This window comes from Rhinoderma darwinii, chromosome 2 (assembly GCF_050947455.1).
Source record: "Rhinoderma darwinii isolate aRhiDar2 chromosome 2, aRhiDar2.hap1, whole genome shotgun sequence".
Lineage (NCBI taxonomy): Eukaryota > Metazoa > Chordata > Amphibia > Anura > Rhinodermatidae > Rhinoderma > Rhinoderma darwinii.
In genome coordinates, this window is record NC_134688.1 from 225,811,154 (window position 1) to 225,837,430 (window position 26,277).

The following is a 26,277-nucleotide window of genomic DNA, read 5'->3' on the forward strand; positions in this document are numbered from 1 at the left end:
CAGAAACATTGTAATATCTGTCCATGGATTGTGTCTGGTATTGCAGCTCAGCCCCATTAAAGTGAATGGAGCTAAGTTGCAATACCACTTACATCCTGTAGACAGATGTGGCGCTGTACTTTGGAAGAATTAAGCAATGTTTTTCTAATCCTGAACAACCCCTTTAAATATATTAAGCTCCCATTTTACTTCTGTTATTTAGTTCTATAAGTCTTTCCTGATACTTATTTTCTGGCATGGAAAAACAAGAAGAGGAAATCAGTTATCAACTTGCTTTATTATTATCATAAATGGTCATCAATGGTTCAGCTAATATTTATTGGGCAAAATGAATCATGCTGTTTTAGAATATTCTAGGGCGCATTTGATTAAGAAATGCCTATCTGGCAGAGAAGAGCTGAAAACATGTGCAGAGATATTAAATATAAGAATACTTCATTAAACTGATGGAACTCTGATAAGTAACCATGTAAATAATGAAATTAGAATAAAGACTTTCTCCTGGGGTCCACTTCACATTGAACAAGATTTTATTTTGAAAAATATTAGTTTCCTCTGATTACATTGTGGAAATGCTTGAAATGTTAAATTAATGCATCATACTATAAGGTTTCAAATGAAATCATTGCTAACTGAAACTTTGCAATTTAGAATTTGATTATAATTATAGCCCTCCTATGGGGTATAGTGAACACTGGTCGGGATCAAAACGTAAAAAGAATGCTCAACACTCCTCTTGTCAGGATTTAAACCAAGAAAATAGAGACGACAGTCAGGGCACTATGCTGTTTATTGCCCAAATAAGATCCTTAGGACATTTGCTGTCACTTATGTAAAAACAACAGATGAAATTGGAGACATCTGAACTGTTAAATTAAAAAATACATTAAATTTCTTCTTTGGCACAGGATAAAGATAGGTTGTTGGTACCAGAGTATCATTTTATACACATCTGCACTAAATTAAGTGAGATTTCTTGTTCTGCTAGTCTTGACTCTCATAGACATAGCTTTGTTCATGATCATAATATCATATTACTAACAAAGTCAGCACCAGTAGACATGGAAACAGTTGATGGGTCACCCCTAAAATCAGGGCCTTTTACTCATGTGACTATCTAGCTTCAAGTTCTCATCAAGCCTGACCCTCAAGTATTTGTTCTTTTTCAACTGATTCTCCAAATTTTCCAGTTATTGTCGGGATTCCTTGGATTTCTACTCACAATCCATCAGTTGGGAAAAACTTTATATACATTTCCCTAAATATTGTCAGCCTAAACCTACTTCATCACTACCTGAGAGCACATACGTTTCTGAACTCTCTGTTAAAGACTCATTACCATCACAATGCAAAGAATTTGAGGATGTCTGTGATACAAGGAAGGCAGATAAGCTTTCTCCACATCGGTCATATGATTGCCCAATAGAACTGTTACCCGGAGCTTCAATATCCTTTTGTCGTATCTACTCTCTATTTGAAACAGAAAGCCCTTCGAAAATTTTTGATGAGAATTTCAAAAAAGGCTTTATCCGGCCATCTACATCTCCTGGTGGAACACACTTATTCTTTATTGAGAAGAATGATCCGACCTTATGTCCTAGCATTGACTACAAGTAGCTTAAAGGGGTTTTCCGGAAGTAAAAAATAACTTTTAATTAAACTAAACAATAAAAAACATTTAACTTTGTAATGTACTTACGTTTGATTTGCTGGATGTATCGTCGTATCCCCTCTTCCGTCACGTGACCGCTTGTCTATGTAAAATGTGCACTTGCTGTGCATACCCGTCCATTCGCGCCTAACTTCCCGTTTGCGGTTTCCGGTTTTCACAGTGTACGGTTACGTCATAAATGACGTAACTGTACCACGTGTTTTCCCCATCTGCTTAGAGCATGCGTGGTTGACACTACCACGCATGCTCTGTTAAATGATATGGCTGCGTCTTCAGCAGCAGTGTTTCATTGCGCATGCGCAAGTTTTAATATGTGGTGTCGGTGTGCACTGTGACGGCCGTGTCTGCCGTAGCTCGCTCTCTCCTTCTCCTCCTCACAGTCCGAAGCGCATGTGAGGAGGAGGAGGAGGAGGGTGTTTATTTGCTCACTGTAGGAGCGGAATCCCCAAGCCCGGGATTGGGGATTCTGCTCCAGGAGAAGTCACAGACTTCACTGTGTCCATATATGAACACAGTGACTTTTGAAGCGGAATCACCGGCGAATTGGCCGGGGATTCCGCTCCAAGAGAAGTCACAGACTTCACTGTGTCCATATATGGACAGGGACTAATGAAGCGGAATCCCCACCGATGTGGCCGGGGATTCCGCTCCAAGAGAAGTCACATACGTCACTGTGTCCATATATGGACAGTGACGTCAGGGACTAATGAAGCGGAATCCCTGCCGATGTGGCCGGGGATTCCGCTCCAGGAGAAGTCACGGACTTCACTGTGTCCATATATGGACACAGTGACTTCTGAAGCGGAATCACCGGCGAATTGGCCGGGGATTCCGCTACAGGAAAAGTCACTGACTTCACTGTGTCCATATATGGACAGTGACGTCAGGGACTTCTGAAGCGGAATCACCGGCGAATTGGCCGGGGATTCCGCTCCAGGAAAAGTCACTGACTTCACTGTGTCCATATATGGACAGTGACGTCAGGGACTTCTGAAGCGGAATCCCCGCCGATGTGGCCGGGGATTCCACTCCAGGAGAAGTCACTGACTTCATTGTGTCCATATATGGACAGTGACGTCAGGGACTTCTGAAGCGGAATCCCCGCCGATGTGGCCGGGGATTCCGTTCCAGGAGAAGTACCTCACTTCACTGTTCATATATGGACAGTGAAGTGAGGGATTTCTCCAGAGCCGTCCCCTACAGGAAAGTAGGGGGGGGTGGCATTACCTACAGGGGGGGCTATGTGGCATTACCTACAGGGGGGGGCTATGTGGCATTACCTACAGGGGGGGCTATGTGGCATTACCTACAGGGGGGACTATGTGGCATTACCTACAGGGGGGGCTATGTGGCATTACCTACAGGGGGGGCTATGTGGCATTACCTACAGGGGGGGCTATGTGGCATTACCTACAGGGGGGCTATGTGGCATTACCTACAGGGGGGCTATGTGGCATTACCTACAGGTGGGGCTATGTGGCATTACCTACAGGGGGGGCTATGTGGCATTACCTACAGGGGGGGGCTATGTGGCATTACCTACAGGGGGGGTTATGTGGCATTACCTACAGGGGGGGCTATGTGGCATTACCTACAGGGGGGGCTATGCGGCATTGCCTACAGGGGGGGCTATGTGGCATTACCTACAGGGGGGGCTATGTGGCATTACCTACAGGGGGGGCTATGTGGCATTACCTACAGGGGGGGGCTATGTGGCATTACCTACAGGGGGGGGCTATGTGGCATTACCTACAGAGGGGGGCTATGTGGCATTACCTACAGGGGGGGCTATGTGGCATTACCTACAGGGGGGGCTGTGTGGCATTACCTACAGGGGGGCTGTGTGGCATTACCTACAGGGGGGCTGTGTGGCATTACCTACAGGGGGGCTGTGTGGCATTACCTACAGCGGGGCTGTGTGGCATTACCTACAGCGGGGCTGTGTGGCATTACCTACAGCGGGGCTGTGTGGCATTACCTACAGCGGGGCTGTGTGGCATTACCTACAGCGGGGCTGTGTGGCATTACCTACAGCGGGGCTGTGTGGCATTACCTACAGGGGGGCTGTGTGGCATTACCTACAGGGGGGCTGTGTGGCATTACCTACAGGGGGCTGTGTGGCATTACCTACAAGGGGGGCTGTGGCAGTATCTATAGAAGGTAGTGTGTGGCATTATCTACAGAGGGCAGTGTGTGGCAGAAAATTGACATATGAAATTCATCCGTTTTTAAAACGGACAAGGAAAAAAACAGGTGCAAAACGGGTTAAAAACGGAAGCATGGCCCGGAACGGAACAGATGCAAAACGGCCGAGAAAACCGCCATTTTCTATAGGCCGACACTCAGACCCTCTCGTGTGAATAGAGCCTAAAGGTAGTTGATGACGCGCCGTGTCTTTACACAGTCGAAAGTGCTGTCTTAGCAAAGACACGGAGCGTCATCAATCACAGAACACGCCCCCTCCTCTGACAATCTCGTCGTCCACACCTTCTCATCCTTATTCACACTTGTAGTTCCCGCACGGTGTGTGTATATATCCATCTATATATATATCTATAATTTTGTGTGTGTGTATGTATATGCGTGTATATATATATATATATATATATATATATATATAGTTTGTATGTGTTCATATATATGTGTATATATATATATATATATATATACACACACACACACACACACACACACACACACACACATACACAAAATTTAATATATAAAAATATATATAAATAGTGAGACACACTAAGGCCTCATGCACACGACCGTAGCCATGTGCACGGCCGTGATCTTCGGGTCGGCCTGCCCCAGAGTGTCACCCGCGAGCCACCCACATGGCCACGTCCATTATTTTCTATGAGCCTGGACCGCAGAACACGGCCGTACTAAGAAATGTCCGTTCTTTCCGCGGTCCAGGGTTCTGGGCCATGCACGGACCTTGGAAACCACGGTCTTATGCATGGGCCCATAGAAGTGAATGGGGCCGCAATTCTCTCGTGGATTTTCGGGGGAATTGCGCCCACAAAAGCACGTTAGCGTGTATGGGGCCTTACATACATTTATAGTAAATTATGTAAAAAAAAGAAACGTTTTACCATTGTTTGGAGTAGTGTTTGGTGTTTGCTTCACTGTAAGACCCTGTTCACAAGGTTATTTGCAGGCAGAAAATTCTGCCTCAAAATTTCGCTTGCATTTTCAGGCAGATTTTGATCTGCCTACACGCCATTTGCCACGATTTTCGCCCGCGGGCATTGAGCGCAACTTGCAAAAACGCTGCGAAAAACGCTTTCTCTGCCTCCCATAGATGTCAGAGGGAGGTCAGAGGAGTAAACGCCCGAAGATAGGGCATGTCGCTTCTTTTTCCCTCAATGGCCGCGGGCAAAAAACTTGGCAAACGGCGTGCAGGCAGGTCAAAATCTGCCTCCAAATTCAAGACAGAATCTTGATGCAGAATTTTCTGCCAGCAAAAAAACTCAGTGTGAACAGGGCCTAATACAGGATCTATTGGAACAGATCCAGCAGCAGGTGAGGTATATGTGCTGACTGCATTGTGTGTACCAAGATGTCTGACTTAGGTGGAGTGGGCAGACTTAGGGCATGTTTACACGGCCTATTTTCGTCCGTTTTTCGGGCCGTAAACTCCCGAAAAACGACCGAAAAATCCGAAGCAGAACGCCTCCAAACATCTGCCCATTGATTTCAATGGGAAAACGGCGTTCTGTTCCGAAGGAGCGTTTTTTGATGTGTTTTTTTACGCATTAAAAAAACGACCGCAAAAAAAAGTGCAGGAAACCTCTTGAGACGTTTTTGGAGCCGTTTTCCATAGACTGTAGTGAAAAAAAGCTCCAAAAACGGGCGTAAAAAACGCAGCGAAAATCGCGATTTGCACAAAAAACGTCTGAAAATCAGGAGCTGTTTTCTCTTGAAAACGGCTCCGTATTTTGAGACGTCTTTGCCTGTGAACATACCCTGACATTTATCAGGCTGTGGAAGGGGCGGGGGAGGGAGATGGGTGCCTGGACTTAGATCAGGGATAGATGGAGGAACAAAGGATAATGATGATTATTACTGTGTAAGGGCTTATTCAGACGAACGTGTAATACGTCCGTGCAACGCGCGTGATTTTCACGCGCCTCGCACAGACCTATATTAGTCTATGGGGCCGTGCAGATTGTCTGTGAGTTTCACACAGCGTGTGTCCGTGAGTCCGCTGCGTAAAAGTCACGACATGTCCGATATTTGTGTGTTGTTCGCGCATCACGCACCCATTGAAGTCAATGGGTGCGTGAAAATCACGCGCAGCATACGGAAGAACTTCCGTGGTACGCGTGTGATTCGCGCAACAGCAGTAAAAAGTATGAATGAAAACAGAAAAGCACCACGTGCTTTTCTGTTTACAAACATACAAACGGAGTATCATAATGATGGCGGCTGCGCGAAAATAACGCAGCCGCGCATCATACGCTGCTGACACACGGAGCTGTTATGTACCTTTTACGCGCACAAAACGACGCGTTTTTTGCGCAAGCAAAAGGCACACGCTGGTGTAATCCGGCCTCAGACAGTGTGCAGGGAGGGAGCGTCTGCCTGTAATCTGGAATTAGAGAAGGGAAGGACATGTGACCATAGAGGGTCGTGGCAGTATGCAAATAGCTGAGGTGCTTTGGAGGAAGGGGGAGGATGCAACTGTCTCCTCAGATGCAGCCGGGGATCATGGGTATAGTGGGTTACAAGACAGGAAACAGCCAGTAAGGGATGTAAACAAACAGCAAGGGATGTAAACAAACAGAAAAAGCAGCAGTGACGATGGAAATCAAACAGAAACTGCTTAGAAGTTTAATAGGGGGTATTAGGGAAGGCAAATCAAGGCTGGGGGACATTTTTTAGAATTTATTTTTTTTCCTGGACAACCCCTTTAATATTATCACAGTGAAAAAAAACTATATAATCTACATTTAATTCTAGAAATTCTTGAAAGGCTTTGTACAACTAAAATATTTACTATGCTTGATCTAAGTGGAGCATATTGTATAACCTTGTTCGAATCATTCCTGGGGATGAATGAAAGACTGTCTTTAGAGCATGGTATGGACACTTTAAGTATGTTGTGAAGTCTTTTAGACTTTGTAATGCACCTGCATCAATGATGTTTTTCCGGGACTTACTGTATTACTTTTTAATAGCCTACCTAAATGATATCTTACATTTTTCATACAACTAAGTGGAGTTCTAAAACCGGAGTTGAAAAGAGGAGTTGAAGCCCCAGTAAGTACTCTTCTTTTCTTTTACTTTGACAATTGTTCGCTGTTTTGGGGTAACTTGGATAATGGATAGCAAGATTGGAGGTTTTCTTCAGTGCACAGTTTGCCATATGTATACACGACTGGAGCCGGAGTTCCAGGGTGAATATCTCTGTGGCAGATGTGAGCATGTTGGTCACCTGGAAGCTCGTATTAGAGATCTGGAGGAGCAGAATGCAACACTGAGGAGGATAGACAATCTTGAGCTGAGCTTGCTGCTCACGAAGCATGCAGTTAGTGGGTTAGAACTGGAGGGTGAAGACATGGGTGAGCAGGATCAGGTAAATAGCTGGGTTAATGTAGTTAGGGGCAGTAGAAAGGGGTCAAAGACAAGGAAGGCCGATCCGGTTTCTGGCATTCCAAGCAAAATTGCCAGGTTGGGTGATGATGCGAGGGTGTCAGTCTCAGAAAAGGCAGCCCTAGTGGATACTGATCTCCCTAACAGCCGGGAGAACAGCCCAGCTAGTAGTCGGCGGGATGGTAATGCAGGTAAGCCAAGACAATTGATAGTTGTAGGGGATTCTATAATCAGGAAGACGGATAGAATAATTTGTCGCCAAGACCGCCTCATCCGAATGGTTTGCTGTCTCCCTGGTGCCAGGGTTCGGCATGTGGTGGAACGGGTGTACAAATTGCTGGGAGGGGCTGGTGATGATCCAGCTGTTGTGGTCCATGTCGGTACCAACGACAGAATGAATGGTAGGTGGAGGAGCCTTAAGAATAATTTTAAAGAACTAGTGTAATGGCAGGAAGGAGGTGAAGGGAAAGTGAGCCCTAATCTACCCACCGCCCTGTCCCTGCCTACTTGCAACGACCCGCCCTAGGCGACGGGGTACAACTGGACGGCGGTCCCTACGCTGTCTAAGTGCACGGGAGAACAAACAGGGAACATGCAAGGGAAGGGGCAGTAGCCCACGGAACGCCGCGAGGAAACGGAGCGGTGAATGAATAGTCAGGACCAGGATGAAGTAGAGTATACCAACGTGAGCACGGAGAAGGAAGCAAGCCAGGGGCAAAGCGAAGCAGGTTAAGCGGAACTGCAGCAAGGCAGAAGCACGGCAGAAGCAGGCTGGAGCAAGCAGCAGTGGGGCCAGGAATCCAGAAGAATTACAAGCACTGAGGAAGAGAACACGACAGGTAATAAAGGACAGGGGGCGGAGCTAACTCCGACTGACCAGGCCGCGATAGGCTCTCCCACTCCTGAGCCTGCAACCCTGGTTGGTGGGAGACGGTGTCAGTCTAACAGGTCTGGCCTCAGGTGTGGATTGATTAATCCCAGGAGTATACCTAGACGTAGTACCTGGCAGATCCCTAACAGTACTCCCCCTTTTATGAGGGGCCACCGGACCCTTACTAAGAGGACCCAGTTTAGTAGGGAAGAGAAGGTGGAACCTCCTGATCAATACCCCAGCGTGAACATCACGGGCAGGTACCCAAGTCCTCTCCTCCGGCCCGTATCCTCTCCAATGGACCAGGTACTGGAGGGAGCCCTGGACCATCCTACTGTCCATAATCTTGGCCACCTCGAATTCCACCCCCTCAGGGGTGAGAACGGGAACAGGAGGTTTCCTCGAGGGGGACTAGGACGGGGAGCAGCGTTTGAGGAGGGAGGCATGGAAGACGTCATGTATGCGAAAGGATGGGGGCAGCTCCAGACGGAAGGATACAGGGTTGAGGACTTCAATGATCTTATAAGGTCCAATAAATCGGGGAGCAAACTTCCTGGACGGGACCTTAAGGCGCAAGTTCCTGGACGACAACCAGACCAAATCCCCGATGACAAACCGGGGGTTAGCGGAACGTCTACTATCAGCCTGAATCTTTTGTGCGCTCTGGGACGCCTCTAGGTTCTTCTGAACCTGGGCCCAGACTGTGCACAGTTCCCGATGAACATCCTCTACCTCAGGATTATTGGAACAACCAGGGGAAACGGAGGAGAACCTTGGGTTAAACCCGAAATTACAGAAAAACGGGGAGACCCCTGACGAGTTACTGACCCGGTTATTCAGGGAAAATTCAGCAAGGGGAAGGAATGAGACCCAATCGAATTGACAGTCAGAGATGAAACACCTTAAATATTGTTCCAGGGATTGGTTAGTCCTTTCCGTTTGGCCATTAGTTTCGAGATGGAAGGCGGAGGAGAAGGACAGATCAATCTCCAACTTTTTACAAAAAGCTCTCCAAAATAAGGAAACAAATTGTACCCCTCTGTCAGAAACGATATTGACTGGGGCCCCATGGAGACGCAGGATGTGTTTCACAAACAAAGAAGCTAACGTCTTGGCGTTAGGTAGCTTCTTAAGGGGCACAAAGTGGCACATCTTGCTGAAGCGGTCTACTACCACCCACACCACCGACTTGCCCTGAGATGGGGGCAAATCGGTGATAAAATCCATGGAGATATGGGTCCAAGGTCTCTGGGGAATGGGCAAGGAACGTAGTAGGCCCGCAGGTCGGGACCTAGGGGTTTTGGACCTAGCGCAAACCTCACAAGCGGCGACGTAAGCCCTAACGTCTTTAGGCAACCCAGGCCACCAATAGTTTCTGGTAATGAGGTGTTTGGTGCCCAAGATGCCAGGATGACCAGATAGAGCGGAGTCATGGTTTTCCCTGAGTACCCTTAGCCGGTATTGCAGGGGAACAAACAGTTTGTCCCCAGGGACGTTCCCGGGAGCTGAACCCTGATCAGCCGCAATATCAGAAGCTAAATCAGAATCCGTGGCAGAAACGAATATACCAGGGGGTAAAATACAAGCAGGATCCTTCTCGGAAGGAGGATTGGCCATGAAACTACGTGACAGAGCATCAGCCTTAATATTCTTGGACCCAGCCCTATAGGTAACCAAGAAATTAAATCTGGTAAAGAATAGTGCCCACCGAGCTTGTCTACTTGCAACGACCCGCCCTAGGCGACGGGGTACAACTGGGCGGCGGTCCCTACGCTGTCTAAGTGCACGGGAGAACAAACAGGGAACAAGCAAGGGAAGGGGCAGTAGCCCACGGAACGCCATGAGGAAACGGAGCGGTGAATGAATAGTTAGGACCAGGATGAAGTAGAGTATACCAACGTGAGCACGGAGAAGGAAGCAAGCCAGGGGCAAAGCGAAGCAGGTTAAGCGGAACTGCAGCAAGGTAGAAGCACGGCAGAAGCAGGCTGGAGCAAGCAGCAGTGGGGCCAGGAATCCAGAAGAATTACAAGCACTGAGGAAGAGAACACGGCAGGTAATAAAGGACAGGGGGCGGAGCTAACTCCGACTGACCAGGCCGCGATAGGCTCTCCCACTCCTGAGCCTGCCACCCTGGTTGGTGGGAGACGGTGTCAGTCTAACAGGTCTGGCCTCAGGTGTGGATTGATTAATCCCAGGAGTATACCTAGACGTAGTACCTGGCAGATTAATCCCAGGAGTATACCTAGACGTAGTACCTGGCAGATCCCTAACAACTAGGCTACAAGCTGAAGGGAAGGACCTCCAAGGTTGTATTCTCAGGAATACTGCCTGTGCCATGCGCATCACAGGAAAGAGAGCGGGAGCTCAGGGAGTTAAATGCATGGCTTAAGTCTTGGTGTAGAGGAGAAGGATTTGGGTTTCTAGAGCACTGGGCTGACTTTTCATTGGGGTACAATCTGTATTCTGCAGATGATTTGCACCTAAATGGAAGGGGGTCCGCTGTGCTGGGGGAGAGAATTCTAGCTGGGGTGGCGGAGTGTTTAAACTAGGGCTGAGGAGGGAGGCCAATGTAGGAAATAAAGGGGTAGTTAGGTTAGAGAGGGGTCAGACTATATTGGTGGGGGGAGAAACAGACGGTGGGGAGAGGACTAGACAACAAGATAAGGAGATCCTTTCGTTACAAAACAGCAGTGAAAATAAAAAGGCCCAAATGTCAAATAATCACATTTCTGATAGTGAAAGTGAAACATTTAAAGGCAAGTTAAAGTGTATGTTCACAAATGCCAGAAGTCTAGCAAGCAAAATGGGGGAGCTGGAGGCCTTAATACTGGAAGAAGATATAGTTGGTGTTGCTGAAACATGGCTGGACTCTTCACATGACTGGGCTGTAAATCTACAGGGTTTTACACTGTTTCGGAAAGACAGGGCAAATAGGAAAGGTGGTGGTGTATGTCTGTATGTGAGAAGCGATATGAAGGTGAGTGTAAATGAGACATTAGAGGGTGAAGACTGTGAGGAGGTTGAAACCTTGTGGGTGGAATTAGAAAGGGAAGTAAACACTGAAAAAATTACTTTTGGTGTAATCTATAGACCCCCCAATATAACTGAAGAGATAGAAGGTCAAATATATAAACAAATGGAGCGGGCTGCACAGGCGGGTACTGTTGTGATAATAGGAGATTTTAATTATCGGGATATTAATTGGTGTCATGGTTCGGCTTCAACTGCAAAGGGGAGACATTTCCTCAACCTGTTGCAGGAAAATTTTATGTGCCAGTTTGTGGAAGACCCGACTAGAGGTGAAGCTCTGTTGGATCTGGTCATTTCTAATAATGCAGAGCTTGTTGGGAATGTCAATGTTCGTGAAAACCTCGGTAACAGTGATCACAATATAGTTACATTTTACCTATACTGTAAAAAACAAACGCAGGCTGGGAGGGCAAAAACATTTAATTTTAAGAAAGCCAATTTCCCCAGGATGAGGGCGGCAATTCAGGATATAGACTGGGAAGAACTAATGTCAAATAATGGGACAAATGATAAATGGGAGATTTTCAAATCTACTTTGGGTAATTATAGTGCAAAATGTATTCCTACAGGTAACAAGTATAAACGACTCAAATTAAACCCCACATGGCTTACACCTTCTGTGAAAGGGGCAATACATGACAAAAAAAGGGCATTTAAAAAATACAAATCTGAGGGTACATCTGCAGCCTTTGTAAAATATAAAGAGCTTAATAAAATCTGTAAAAATGTAATAAAATTAGCAAAAATACAAAATGAAAGGCAGGTGGCCAAGGATAGTAAAACAAATCCTAAAAAATTCTTCAAGCATATAAATGCAAAAAAGCCCAGGTCTGAACATGTAGGACCCTTAGATAGTGGTAATGGGGAGTTGGTCACAGGGGATCAAGAGAAGGCAGAGTTACTAAATGGGTTCTTCCGCTCTGTATATACAACAGAAGAAGGAGCAGCTGATGTAGCCACTGCCGGTGCTGTTAATATATCAGTTGATATACTGAATTGGATGAATGTAGATATGGTCCAAGCTAAATTAAATAAAATAAATGTACACAAGGCTCCGGGACCAGATGGGTTACACCCTAGAGTTCTTAAAGAGCTTAGTTCAGTTATTTCTGTCCCCCTCTTCATAATATTTAGAGAGTCTCTCATGAGTGGTATAGTGCCAAGGGACTGGCGCAGGGCAAATGTGGTGCCTATTTTCAAAAAGGGCTCTAGGTCTTCGCCGGGTAATTATAGACCAGTAAGCTTAACATCAATTGTGGGGAAAATGTTTGAGGGGCTATTGAGGGACTATACACAGAATTATGTGACAATAAATAGTATTATAAGTGACAGCCAGCATGGTTTTACAAAGGACAGAAGCTGTCAAACCAACCTGATTTGTTTTTATGAAGAGGTAAGCAGAAGCCTAGACAGAGGGGCCGCTGTGGATATAGTGTTTTTGGACTTTGCAAAGGCATTTGACACTGTCCCTCATAGACATCTAATGGGTAAATTAAAGACTATAGGTTTAGAAAGTATAGTTTGTAATTGGATTGAGAATTGGCTCAAGGACCGTATCCAGAGAGTTGTGGTCAATGATTCCTACTCTGAATGGTCCCCAGTTATAAGTGTTGTACCCCAGGGTTCAGTGCTGGGACCACTATTATTCAACTTATTTATTAATGATATAGAGGATGGGATTAATAGCACTATTTCTATTTTTGCAGATGACACCAAGCTATGCAATATAGTTCAGACTATGGAAAATGTTTGTGAATTGCAGGCAGATTTAAACAAACTAAGTGTTTGGGCGTCCACTTGGCAAATGAAGTTTAATGTAGATAAATGTAAAGTTATGCATCTGGGTACGAAAAACCTGCAAGCATCATATGTCCTAGGGGGAGCTACACTGGGGGAGTCAATTGTTGAGAAGGATCTGGGTGTACTTGTAAATCATAAACTAAATTTCAGCATGCAGTGTCAATCAGCTGCTTCAAAGGCCAGCAAAATATTGTCGTGTATCAAAAGAGGCATGGACTCGCGGGACAGGGATGTAATATTACCACTTTACAAAGCATTAGTGAGGCCTCATCTAGAATATGCAGTCCAGTTCTGGGCTCCAGTTCATAGAAAGGATGCCCTGGAGTTGGAAAAAATACAAAGAAGAGCAACGAAGCTAATAAGGGGCATGGAGAATCTAAGTTGTGAGGAAAGATTAAAAGAACTAAACCTATTTAGCCTTGAGAAAAGACGACTAAGGGGGGACATGATTAACTTATATAAATATATGAATGGCGCATACAAAAAATATGGTGAAATCCTGTTCCATGTAAAACTCCCTCAAAAAACAAGGGGGCACTCCCTCCGTCTGGAGAAAAAAAGGTTCAACCTGCAGAGGCGACAAGCCTTCTTTACTGTGAGAACTGTGAATCTATGGAATAGCCTACCGCAGGAGCTGGTCGCAGCAGGGACAGTAGATGGCTTTAAAAAAGGCTTAGATAATTTCCTAGAACAAAAAAATATTAACAGCTATGTGTAGAAATTTTTTACTTCCCCTTTCCCATCCCACTTCCCCTTTTCCATCCCTTGGTTGAACTTGATGGACATGTGTCTTTTTTCAACCGTACAAACTATGTAATTTTGTGGAGCATAGCAAACATGTCTGCACCATACTACAACGACTTTAAGAACATTGCTTATACATTCAAATTAACACATGTGGTTTTAAACAGAATACATTTCAGTTTCTGGGGTACATAATATCTCTTGTGGGTCTTAGTATGAACCCTAGTAAAATCAAGGCTCTTGCTGATTGGTCATCCGCAAAAGAGGAGAAAGAGTTTCAAAGATTTCTAAGGAAAGTTCTTTCGAGACATCTCCAAGATCATATCCATCACTCGACTCTCAAAGAAGAATGTTCATTTTACTTAGACACCTGAGACTCAGGATGCTTTAATTAAATTAAAGGCTCTCGATACATAAATGCCCATATTTAGTCATGCAAATTTGGAGTTACTTTTCACAGTCCCGTCTCAGCTGTTAGGAGATAAGATGTTGTTGAATCCTTGTGCTTATTATTCTCATCAAATGTCCTCATCTGAAATGAACTATGACACCAGAAATAAAGGACATTGGAAAAAAAAGCATTTTCTGAGTGGAGACATCATTTGGAGGGAACTGCTGTAACTGTATTTAGTGATCAAAGAAATCTGGAATTCATCTGTGATGCGAAAGGATTATCCTCCATACAAGCAAGATGGATTTTATTATTTTATCGGTTTAATTTTCTGATTACTTATTGACCTTGATCAAAAAATGGTTAAGCTGACACCTTTCCTGGATGTTCTCTGAGTCCATACAGAAAGACAAGTGTACATTGTAGGATAGAAGTGAAGAGAGAAATGATCCAGAGCTGTGTCGGGGAAAAAGGGAAACCCGCATCATTACCACCTAGAGACTGCGTCTCCTTTCTATTTTAACATTATTCTTCTACCAATAAAAGTGGGAACGTAGTATCCCTTTTACCCCGACACAGCGCTGGATCATTTCTCTCTTCTCTTCTACATTACCCACTGTGGGCCGTCGCGGGGATCCGAGCCAAGTGCTGGTTCGAGACGCAGGATTGGTGAGCTGGAGGTTTTCCTCCTTTTTTTGAACATTGTAGGAGCTACTTATTTAAAAGAGTTTCTAACTCTAAGGATTTATATGAAAATTACTCATTGCTCAGTCATCCTCCAAGGAATGTCAACCTCTTCTACAAAGATGAATTCTGGATGTGGTTCAATTCTTGTTTATACCAGAAACAGCACAACTTGATGTTATAAAATTAGTCCTTGATTCTAAGCTGACTGGACATTTAGGCAAGACTTCTTTCCAACTGCTTTTGATGGACAAGCTTTAAGAAGGATATTAAAAAATGTATTTCCTCATGTGTAGTTTGTGCTCAAAATAAAAATACACGTTTTTTTCTATTAGGTCTGCTATAGCCACTCCCCATTCCATTTTGCCCTTGAGGCTAAGTTTCTATAGTTTTTTTGTTGACCTACCTCCTTCCAAAAGAATGAACACCATCCTGGTTGTTTTAATCCGTTTCTCAAATATGACACATTTTGTTCCCCATTGTGTACCGAACTTGGATTGTTTTCTGATCACATCTGTGCCTCACACTACAACCTGTTGCCGATTATCTGTCTACCAAACCTGGACTGTTAATAGACTACTCTTGCTATTATCACCCTCTTATCTAAACTTTTTAACCACTTCACTGTGATTCTGCTACAGAACTTGACACCTCTACTCCTGTTACAGATCCTCTTCTGGACCCTAGAAAATGGAGAGCATGGGCAGGCACTGGTGAGTGTCATCACCAACTGTGCCCGCCCGCTCCAGTCACATAGACTAAGCTGATGTTTATTACCGGTGTCAGACTACTGCTTTGCCTCATATTGCCACTGGAAGGAAGCAGTATTCTGAAAGTCACAGCTAGGATCGTGGTGCTGGTATGACCTTCTGAGTGAGAAAAATTATGTCAGGGCTGAATACAACTATTTAGCCCTTACATCATATCTACGCTAAAACGACTGTCACACTGTACAGTCTTTTTAGCTTGTGCATGATATGTACTATATGTAATATATGTATGTTGCAACCCGTTTTGCACTTAATTGCCTAACACATCTTTGTAAAACATGACTGAAACAAATTCAAGATACAAACACTTGCACTGTAACTTCATGAACAATACATACAGTATATGAAATTTTATATATATATATATATATATATATATATATATATATTTATATTTAAAATGGATCCTGTGGTTTCCAATGAAGATTGTATAAGATTCCTATGTTAATTAAACTCTGAATTAAATGGGGTTATCCCATAAGGTATATTATGTTTATTCAAAGCACCCCATTCTAATTGTTTTTTTTTCTGCATTTAAACTCACTAAAAAAAGGTTTTATCCCAAATTTCCTTTATAAACTCCCCTTATAGTGTTTCCACCTTACTTATTTTTCAGAGGTGAACATGGCACTTTTTATCTGTTCCTCTTGTTACTCTCATTGGTCTCATCTTTGATGATGCAAAGAGATCCCTGCTCTGGTGAGCAGGCTATCTCATAATCGGCAGTATCTATTTTCCTTGTCAGAGGTAGTGCTGAGCAAACGCAATGGCATTTTATTTTATTTTTTGTATTGTATATAGCACCAACATATTTTGCAGAGATTGTCATCACTCAACATCCCCATTATGGCTCACCTGTATGTTTTTGGATAGTGGGAGAAAACTATCAAGCCTGTAGGAAACCCATGAAAAAACAGGGAGAACATACAAACTCCATGCAGATTTTGTCCTAGGTCGGATTGAAGCAGCATTCTTCTCCTCTGACAAGCAGAGAAAATACAGCATAGACGCTGCATGCATGTCAGCATTTTATCATCATTCATTCACTTTAAGAACCATGAAATGTCAGGCACCACTACAAAAACATAAGCATTTGGTTGCAAAACAAGCGTCAAAAAGACTAATTGAGTCAACAAAAAAGAACTCAAAGAAGGTATGAAAACCCACAGAAATAGAAAATGTAGAAACATTTATTGAAATATACAAAAAATAGGGGGGGAGGGAGAGATTCAAACAAGGGTCACAGACAACAATGTGACCCTCTTGTGATGAAGCCCCAAGATAAGGGGTAAGACCAGACCAAAAGTACAAAAAAAAACAATGCAAAATATACGATATGCTCCAAAAATACAAAACATGCTATGTGCTATAAAATAATGTATATATAATGTCGCAAAGTGCATCCATGCATAGTAACAAAGTGTCAATACAGAAAGCAATACAAAAAAAAAACATAAGCCCGTCCCAACAGAGGGGGAGAGAGATGTACATAAGAGAAAATAAGCTTATGGACAACACACAAAAAACACAAAGGCATTCAGAAGGTAATGAATGAGAGCAAGAAATGAGGAGGTATGGTCAAGGCAAGCACCATAAATGAAACTCCATTTGGGTGTATTATCATCTATTACAGGTTGATGATGTACTTGCTGAATAAATCAGTTAAATAGCAAATTATAGTCTATGGCAATTATATCTGTAGAAAATATTTAAGTCATCTAAAATAATGGACAGTACTGTATTTACGGTAGTGGTACATACACGACTAACTTCTAAAAGGTCCTCTTAAATGTGAGTTAATAAACTGCACAAAAAGGGAGATTAATTTTAGTAGCAAAAACTTACTTCTAACTTAAAGAGGACTAGTCTCCTATCCTGACGTCTGTTTTAGTAAAAACTTGTATTCCCCATGAAGTAACAAACCTGGAGCATCTTTTTTTTTTTTTTAATAGAACTCTGTGTTGTGCTGCTACTCCTTTATTGCTACTAGTAATGTATGACATTTTGACCACTGGGTATTACTTTTCCTTAGAGAGTCTCACTCTGTCAGCAGTGATTGGACATTTCTAATTGTAAAAGTAATGCCAATTCTCTTATGTGTTTGCAGCTTGGGAGATATACAAAAGAAGGCTACCTCCATCTGGGGACACTTGGGAGCACAATTCTCTTACCTGATACCCGCTGTTTAGTCGATAACAAAAAAAGTAAATTTCCCCAACTTATGGATTGTGATAAGGTGAAAAGCACCCTTCATAAACGCTGGAGCTTTATACAGGTAACTGTTGGTTACTGTTGGTCAATGAAGAAACATCTTGGAATTTGAATACGTTTTTACATTCTTTATTTGTTAAGCTTTTTATATAGAGCATGCAATAGCAGTAGTGGGACAATTATTGAGTTTAATATGTAACACAAGGCATAAAGTCTTGGCACAAGGCTCGAGTGCAAACATTTTTTCATAATGTTACTAAGCAGCAGTTATCAATGAATCAAATTATTTTAAAAAAATGATGGTGAATAAAGGCACAAATTTAATAAAGAGTCAACACAAGCATTTTATTATTGTTGTCAGAAAAGTTCACACATCTGTCTCACACAAGTCTTTTGAATAAAACTAGAAAAAAAAATTAATAGGTCAATAGAATCGACACACAATTATCAAACTAAAGTTGACTTCATATGCCAAGAATACTTGGTCAATATTGTCAATGTCATTAGCCATTATCAATCAGGGCAACTGCCTGTGCTAAAGGGGGTATCACAAGTCACCTGGCACTGGAAGCTGGCGACCACCACAAATCTTAATTGTATAGCAGTATCAATTAGACATTATATGGCTCTGCTATTAGAGTAATGTAGGTATGGAACTTTTATTTGATCACTGTATGGTGATATTTAATTAGGCATTGTGTGGCACCTCTACATAGGCACTGTAAGATTGTTTTTTAACTTTTTCTAATTGATTTCTAATTTTAGTGTTCCTTTAACATATTTTTATATTATATGTTTCTTTCCTTTCAGAATGGAGCATTAATGAATAAAGGTACAGGACGCTGCCTAGAAGCTGAAAATAGGGGTAATGTGGGAGTTGATTTGATTCTTCGGAGCTGTACAGGACAAAGATGGACAATAAAAAACTACATCAAATAGAAACAGGAAACATGGAGTGATCTGTAATCTGAGATATAATAAACTTGATCTCTTTCTTTAAGAGATATTTCTACAGAATCAACTCTTAAAGTAATTTAATGTCTTCTACTGTGAAGCGGATCAAAAAAATTTAATTTAACAGCAACCATTGATTTCATTCTTTGGGATTAAAAGGATCCAGTACCAAATTATCCATTTTGCATGCTTGATTGTTAGTTTAATTGAAATCAAAGCTCTGTGACCTAATATTTATGAAGTTCCATTTATATACCAGCACAAAGATAAATGATACAGAAGATACAGGTTGTCTTTTATGCATCAAACATTTATTTTAAATGGAGATTTTTGCACTTTTAAGAACACAGGTTTTACCCATTAATGCAGAGTAACCAAACCAGTGGCTCCAGAGTCACACGTGGCTCTTGGGCCCTCTGCATGTGGATCCCCAGCTGTTGGCAGTTCCAAATACTACTGTGTACTATTGGCATCAGGGATGTCATAGTATTGCTTGATCTTGGTACCAGAGTCAAAACCACATTTCTGGCAGGTATCACTATGGAAAGAGCCATATGGCTTGCTCATGCAGCCAGAAGGATCTGATGGAATGGGTACTACAACAGGATGTTCCACACATAAGTGTAAGGTGGAAAAAAAAACAAGGGAAAGAAAAAAGCTTGCTAGTGTAGTTTAGCAGAATAGTGGTGAGAATGTTTGTAGTTGGTCAAGTGTGTGGTGTGCTCACCTATTATTAAGTAAACTTCACGTCTGTGATATTAGTGGTGCACCGCAGTGCTGTTCTTAAAAGAGGTTGTATACATTACAGACCGATTTTGATGGCATCTTCATCCTAGGGAGCTAGAATAATCGTAGAGTCTGTAGTTGATTCCAGAAGCCGATACATGAACATTGAAGGAGATCCTGACTAGAGAAGGCAGATATTTCTAAAGCTCAGTAACTTTTAGTGAGTGTACATCTCAGCCACCTATCTTGCTTTACCACCCGAAGAGCATCCTCTCGCTCCTATGTACAGACCACTAAGTAATATCTTTAATAGACTTTAGCGTTTTTTAGTAAACAGTGTGGCTCAACACCATTTGTCATATTGGAATGTTGCTCATAACCTACAAAAGGTTGGGGACCGCTGCATTAATTGATACACTATTACCATTGTGACTGTTGCCAAAGTAACAAACATTTTTCCCTTTAATAATAAAAAAAATATGCAATATTTACCTAAAATTATGCTTCAGAATAATAATATTAATAATAATAATAATAATAAAAAAGTTCAGTTTATCTTAAGTACACAGATCTGGCACCAATCCACAAATTTACAACATTAAGTATTTTCAGTTAATGAATCACATTTTTATTTTTCAGCTGTTTGTTTGTTGAATGTTGTTTTACGAAATGATTGAAAGCCACAAACAAGCTTGATAAATTGGGTAACTTTAAAGCCACTCATTGTTTATAGTTCTGCCATTCTCTTTTCAACTGGATAGTCTCAGTTTAGCTTATAATAAAATGTTGTAACCAAAGGTATTAGAATTTGAAATTGGGACTTGACCTATTTAAAAGTGGCTCAGATCTATGGTGATATAAAATAAAGCTGTTTCTTTTACGCTGTATTATAAAATGTTGCCATTTCAAGATTGATGCTGATCAATAAAGACAACAAAACAGGTACACAAAGTAGCAAATCTAAGTTGTGTGCATTTGCAGTTACTACACATTTAACATTAAATAGATGCGGTCATGGCAAATCTGATTGGTTAAGACAGCATCTAAATAAAAACATTTCAAACTGGGAGCTTCAAATTGTAAATGAACTAGAATATATTATTGCTTGGAGATCCAGTACAGTCTAATCTACCGGTTTGCTAAGCATGTTTTTATTTGTTTTATAAACATGTCATGCGTAAATGTATTGATTTCAATGGAACTGGAACAAAAAAAAACACAGCTCACAAATAAAAGCATAAAAAATATATTAAGACTTTAATCTCAATGCTATATGCTGTGGATGAATGCAATATAATGAAAGTGCTACTACTTTTGATGGACGTATACCAAAGCTGCATGCTGTTCACATGATATCTTGGTTAGACAGATAATGTTAGAGAGTACAGATGTTCCATGCATGTTACATGTAGAATTCTTTAGAGCAACTGTTACTTTTAGGCTGGGTTCCCACGGGTCGAAAACGCTGCGTAAAAAAGAATTTCCACTGTGAAAAAAAACCATTCCTACTTACTCCCTCCCTCTCTTCTGCACGCAATCCAGCCTCCTAAGATGACGTTGCAGGCCATGTGACGCTGCAGCCTTCAACGTCATTTTAGGATTGGCTGCAGCGGTCACATGGGATGAAACGTAATCTCAGGAGACCGGACTGCAGCAAGAAGGAGAGAGTTTTAGGTAAGTTTATTTTTTTATTTTTTTACTGAGTTGCGTTTTTTGCGGCGGAATCGCTGCGATTCTGGCGCAAAAGTCACAACACAGGGCTATATTTTGCAGGTTTTGCATCACTATTGAATTCAATGGGGAAAACCCACAACAGAAAAGCAACGAAAATGCAACATAAATCGACATGCTGCAGAGTTAAATTCCGCACCGCAGGTCAATTTATTAGTGTTTGTTCTCATCCACTTTGCTGCTATTGTAACTGCTGCGGAATTTCTGCACAGAATTCTGTTGCGGACATTTCGCAGCATTTATGCTACGTGGGAACCCAGCCTTACATTCCTACAAACAATGTTGTTTAATCATTTTCAGTCTCAGACCATTCGTTCATATGAAATGGCAATAAAGCACATATCTCAATCACATAACTTATTCAAATCAGTTGGCATGGCTGTAATATAGCAATAACAGAAAATGAACAGAGAATAATGGTAAAGGGGACCACCCCAGACATGGCATCTAAGCAGGAATTTCATTACACCTGTATTAAACCTGCCAAGGGTGGACTCAGAACACTGGGAACCCCTGTGTAAAAAGAGCATGAATGCCTCATTCTGTCAGCAAACGTGCAGCTCACTATTTTTCAGATTTAAAATAAATGACTATAAAAAAATGTTTGCTGTTACCTCTCCGGAAAACAGAAGTCTTAATATCCATTGCAGCAATGAGTAACATCCCGGGTAGTCTAGAGTAGTGAAGGAGCATTAATAGCATTTCTTTTGATGTAGGACAGAGAAGTCGTTTATGGTTACATCCCTGGTGGTCTAGGACAGTGAAGGAGTTAATGGTAACATCCCTTATAGTCTAGACCAGGGACAATGTTAATGAAAACCTCCCTCGAGGGCTAAGGCAATGAAGGGGTTAATGATAACAAATCTAGTGGTCTATTGAGGGGAGGGGTTAATAACATCTGTGGTGGCCTAGGTCAGTAAAGGGGTTACTAGTAACATTCCTGTGGGCTGGAACAGTGAAGGGATTAATAATAACATCCCTGGTGGCCTAGGGCTACCTGTACTGACGGATGAAGTTTCTTTCTCTTGCTCCTCCATATGTGGCTGTTGACTGCTCAGATACAAATAATGCCTCATCAGTTATCAGCCAATCATAGAGCAGATCAAACATATGGGCTCTCTAATTGGCTGACTGGGATTATATAGTCTGTGTAACATCATAGCCCTGTGGTGAGTGTGAGCAGGGGGAAGGGGACGAGAGAAACAGGATACTATAGAGAATAGATGGGGAAGCCATCATGTGGGCAGTGTGGGCACCCTACCCCTCTGGGTCTCTACGCAGCTGAACAGGCTGCATAGTTGCCAACATTTGAAAATATTTTACATTGTAATAGAGTGCCTCATAAGTCCAATGACATGTGCCCCCAAAGATCCTTCCTACTCTGACTGCCGTGCGGTGCGATTCACTTGGGGAATGAAAAATTAAAAGATGAGAAGGTATGTTGGGAGCTGATATAGGACCGTGGAGACATTAAATTACAAGAACAATAACTTTTTACATTTTTCTTTGACATAGTTGTATGAGGGCTTTTTTTGTAGGACAAGTTGTAGCTTTCAATGGCACCATTTAATGTACTATATAATGCACTGGGGGGGAAAAGTTTGCTTATTTAATTTATTGTTGGGTTGCATTTTTAAGGTGTTTACTGTGCGGTAAAAGCAACATGTTAATTTTATTTTGCGGGTCAATAACAATACCACATTTCTATATTTTTTATGTTCTATTACTTTTACAAAGAAAAAGCATTTTGCTAAATAAACATTTGTTTTTTGTCACCATAGTCTAAAGCCCAAACTTTTTTATTTTCCCTTCGATGGTTTATTTGATGGCTTGGTACATTATGATGCGGTTTGCAATCTGAGGCATCTCCTGGCTCTTATTATAAGATAGGAACGAGGTTGTTAAAAACATAATGTAAGATTTGAATTTATGTGTGGTGGTTCTAGAAAAAAATTGCCAGCCACATCTTATATTCTGCTTTCCATAAAACAAGTTTGAGTGACCTTTACACAAATCCATTTCTATAAAGGACAGACAGAGATTCTTCTATGTTCTGGTATGAAAGTTTGTTCATGGAAAGATTCTAAAGGCCAAAAACATCATATGCCAATCTAACTACAATTTTTAACCGTCCCTTAAAATACAATTGGTGGAATATATCAAAAGGTTTGCAACAGATTTTTGGCCATAGCAGACCCAGATTTGCATTTCCGTTGCAGATGATGTGCCAAATTTATTGAGGTGTGCGCCTGTTAATAACATTTGGTGCATTTTCCACCGACGTAGATTAGTTTGAAATGCCATGCTTAATATATTCCCCTCAATATATTTTACGGCCATTTAGATTTAGAATAATTGTGTAGCACAAAATTGGCAAATTGCATTGTTGCCTTTGTGCTTCTCTGATGCTTTTTTCTATACTGCTGTAAAGAATATCGTCTTGAGTCTTAAAGGTATTGTCCAAGATTTAGAAAAGATGTTCTTTTTCCAGAAACAGCACAGGCTTGTTTCTGATATTGCAGATTAAGCTCATTTCAAAGCTTTTACAATCTAATTTCTCGAAGAAAGGCTTTCACATATGAGATGAAACATTGCTGGACATTGGCTCTGCAGGCACTGGTGGGTCCTAATTGAATACAGTGCTGTCATAGCTGCTATTATTTGAGATAATCTAATTCCTATGTGATCTGGCAGACTCCCCCAATGTCTCCAATGTCTGTCGTCAGGAGAAACACGGTTTGTACATTAACCTGCTTGATTCTTTCTCTTAATCTGGCCATACACAAAAGTTGTACTGTATGTCAGCCGAACCCGACCGATTTTGGCCGGACCAGTTCACCATCTAATGTGTATGGTGGCATCCTGACTCTCACCCTATGGAAGATATTAGGGGAGAGAAAGGTCAGGCATGTTAAATTTCAACATGCCCGATCCTTTTGATGGTTAGAAGATAAGGAGTCATGCCGCGCCTTTCTTACTTCTCCCTATTAAATACACATGCATGCTTGGCCGAGCCGAGTGTGCATGTGTATGGGGGAACCGGGAGGAATAGCTGTAGCTTTAGAAATAAACAGCATCAAAGCTGCTTATCCCTTTTTTTTTTTAAAAACCTAAATTTCAATTGCGATTTTTGCATAATTTAGTATCGTTTTCATCCCATGTGACCGCTGCAGCCAAATCACAGGCTGTAGCGGCCGTCACATGGGATGAAGCATCATCCCAAGAGGCCGGCCTGGATGTCGTCAAAGGGCCGGTCTACTGGGATGACGCCTCATCCCATGTGACCGTTGTTGCAGGCAATTCCAGGCTGCAGCATTCTCCTGGGATGAAACGTCATCCCAAGAGGCCGGCCTGCTAGCAGGCTTGCTAAGTCCTGCAGTTTTCCGCCATGGACGTTCCGGGCGAAAAAATGCACCACAGTTTGGTGCGCTTTTTCGCCCGGAATTCCCTGTGGGCACAGGGTGGATACGCTGCGTTCTTTTACGCAGCGTATCCGCCCCATGTGAACTCAGCCTAATGGAAATACTTGTACCTCTTCTGTGTTTTGAACCCACTCCTGGTTAAGCTTACAAATACTAATGCAAAACGCTGACCAAAATACTGCTATGTGAAAGTGACCTTAGGCCAGGTTCCCACGTAGCGTAAATGCTGAAGAATTTCCGCAACAGAATTTTGTGCGGAAATTCTGCAGCATTTACAGTAGCAGCAAAGAGGATGAGATTTAGAAAAACTCATGCCCACGCTGCGCAAAAACAACTGTAATAAATTGACCTGTGGTGCGGAACTTAATTCCGCAGGATGTGAATTTATGCTGTGTTTTTGTTGATTTTCTGTTGCGGGTTTTCCCCATTGAATTCAATGGGGATGCAAAACCTGCAACAGAAAGCCAAGTGTTGCGATTACACTGCAAAAATCATTACCCAGGACGCTTTCCTTCTTCCTGCAGTCCAGCCTCCTGGGATGACGTTTCATCCCGTGTGACTGCTTCATCCAATCACAGGCTACAGCGTCACATGGCCTGCAGCGTCATCGTAGGTGGCCGGAGTATGCGCAGAGGAATGCTTTTTTCACGGGGGAAATTCCGTTCAAAAAAACAATGTGGTGCGGTTTTTCGGACGGAAGGTGGTGCGGGTTCCAGTTTCTACGCAGTGTATACGACCTGTGGGAACCTGGCCTAAGAGTGCATTCAAACATGCAGTAATGCCCTGTTCACACTGAGGTTTTTTTGCAGGCAGAGAAGTCTGCGTCAGAATTCCTTCAGGAATTTTGAGGCAGATTTTAAACTGCCAGCACGTATATTTTCGCAGATTTGAAAACAATTGCTTAACAAAATGGTTGTGTGATTCCAGTCTTAATCCTTGTTTATACAGTACTGGATTGCTGCTGGTGCAGGTATTTTTTCAAGCCAAAACCAGGAACCAAACCTAAACAGAAGAAAAATATAAAAAAAGTCCTTAAAGTGTCTCCTCTCCCGGATCCAAAATAAAAAAAAATGCATGCAAAATCTGCATCAAGTTCGCTGTGTGAACAAGGCCTAATTCTGTCCTGGCCGCTGATTTTTTTTGTCTTGTTTACAATGTAAAGATCTGAATGTGGGAGAGAAAATTGCAGTGCAATTGACAGCTACATAGTCCTGTTCTGGGAGAACATTGTCAATTTTGCTAATACCCTTGCTTTCCTATAGCTACTCAGATAGACAACTCACATTTAAATCTATGTATATTGCTCAAACTCGGCTCATTCACAGAAAAAGCCACGGAAATAGAGATGAATAAATGCAGTTCATCCATAGAGGCAGCTGTATGGGTGAGAAAAGTTGTTTAAAGTTTAGTACTCGGTACAATGAACAGTAAAGGTTAAAACCATTCAACTCTGATAATACAGCATTTTCCTGTGTTAGATAAAAGGAATTTTACTGTAAGAGTGAGCCATGTGTTGTGCAAAAGAGTCATCTGCAAAGAATGATGGAATATGGTTTTCTTTCCTTTTGATGACTTCCTTAACTGCACTTGTTATATATTCCAGATGAATGGAAAGGAAACAACGGTACACAGATGGCAAACATATCACTTTATTTTATTGGCAGACC

General features: G+C 42.3%; 1 protein-coding gene across 2 annotated transcripts in view; it reads left to right on the forward strand.

Annotated features, from left to right (window-relative positions):
• GALNT17 (polypeptide N-acetylgalactosaminyltransferase 17) overlaps nucleotides 1-20,704 on the forward strand; it is a 410,986-nt gene extending 390,282 nt beyond the window's left edge. The window contains exons 10-12 of one of the 2 annotated variants that reach the window (XM_075852899.1): nucleotides 15,465-15,509; nucleotides 17,674-17,841; nucleotides 18,588-20,704. In XM_075852899.1, coding sequence (XP_075709014.1) covers nucleotides 15,465-15,509; nucleotides 17,674-17,841; nucleotides 18,588-18,716 — 342 coding nt within the window. In that variant the 3' untranslated portion in view covers nucleotides 18,717-20,704. The remainder of the gene's footprint in view (nucleotides 1-15,464; nucleotides 15,510-17,673; nucleotides 17,842-18,587) is intronic. The other variant, XM_075852900.1, reaches the window with a different exon arrangement.
• Nucleotides 20,705-26,277: the final 5,573 nt, after the last annotated feature.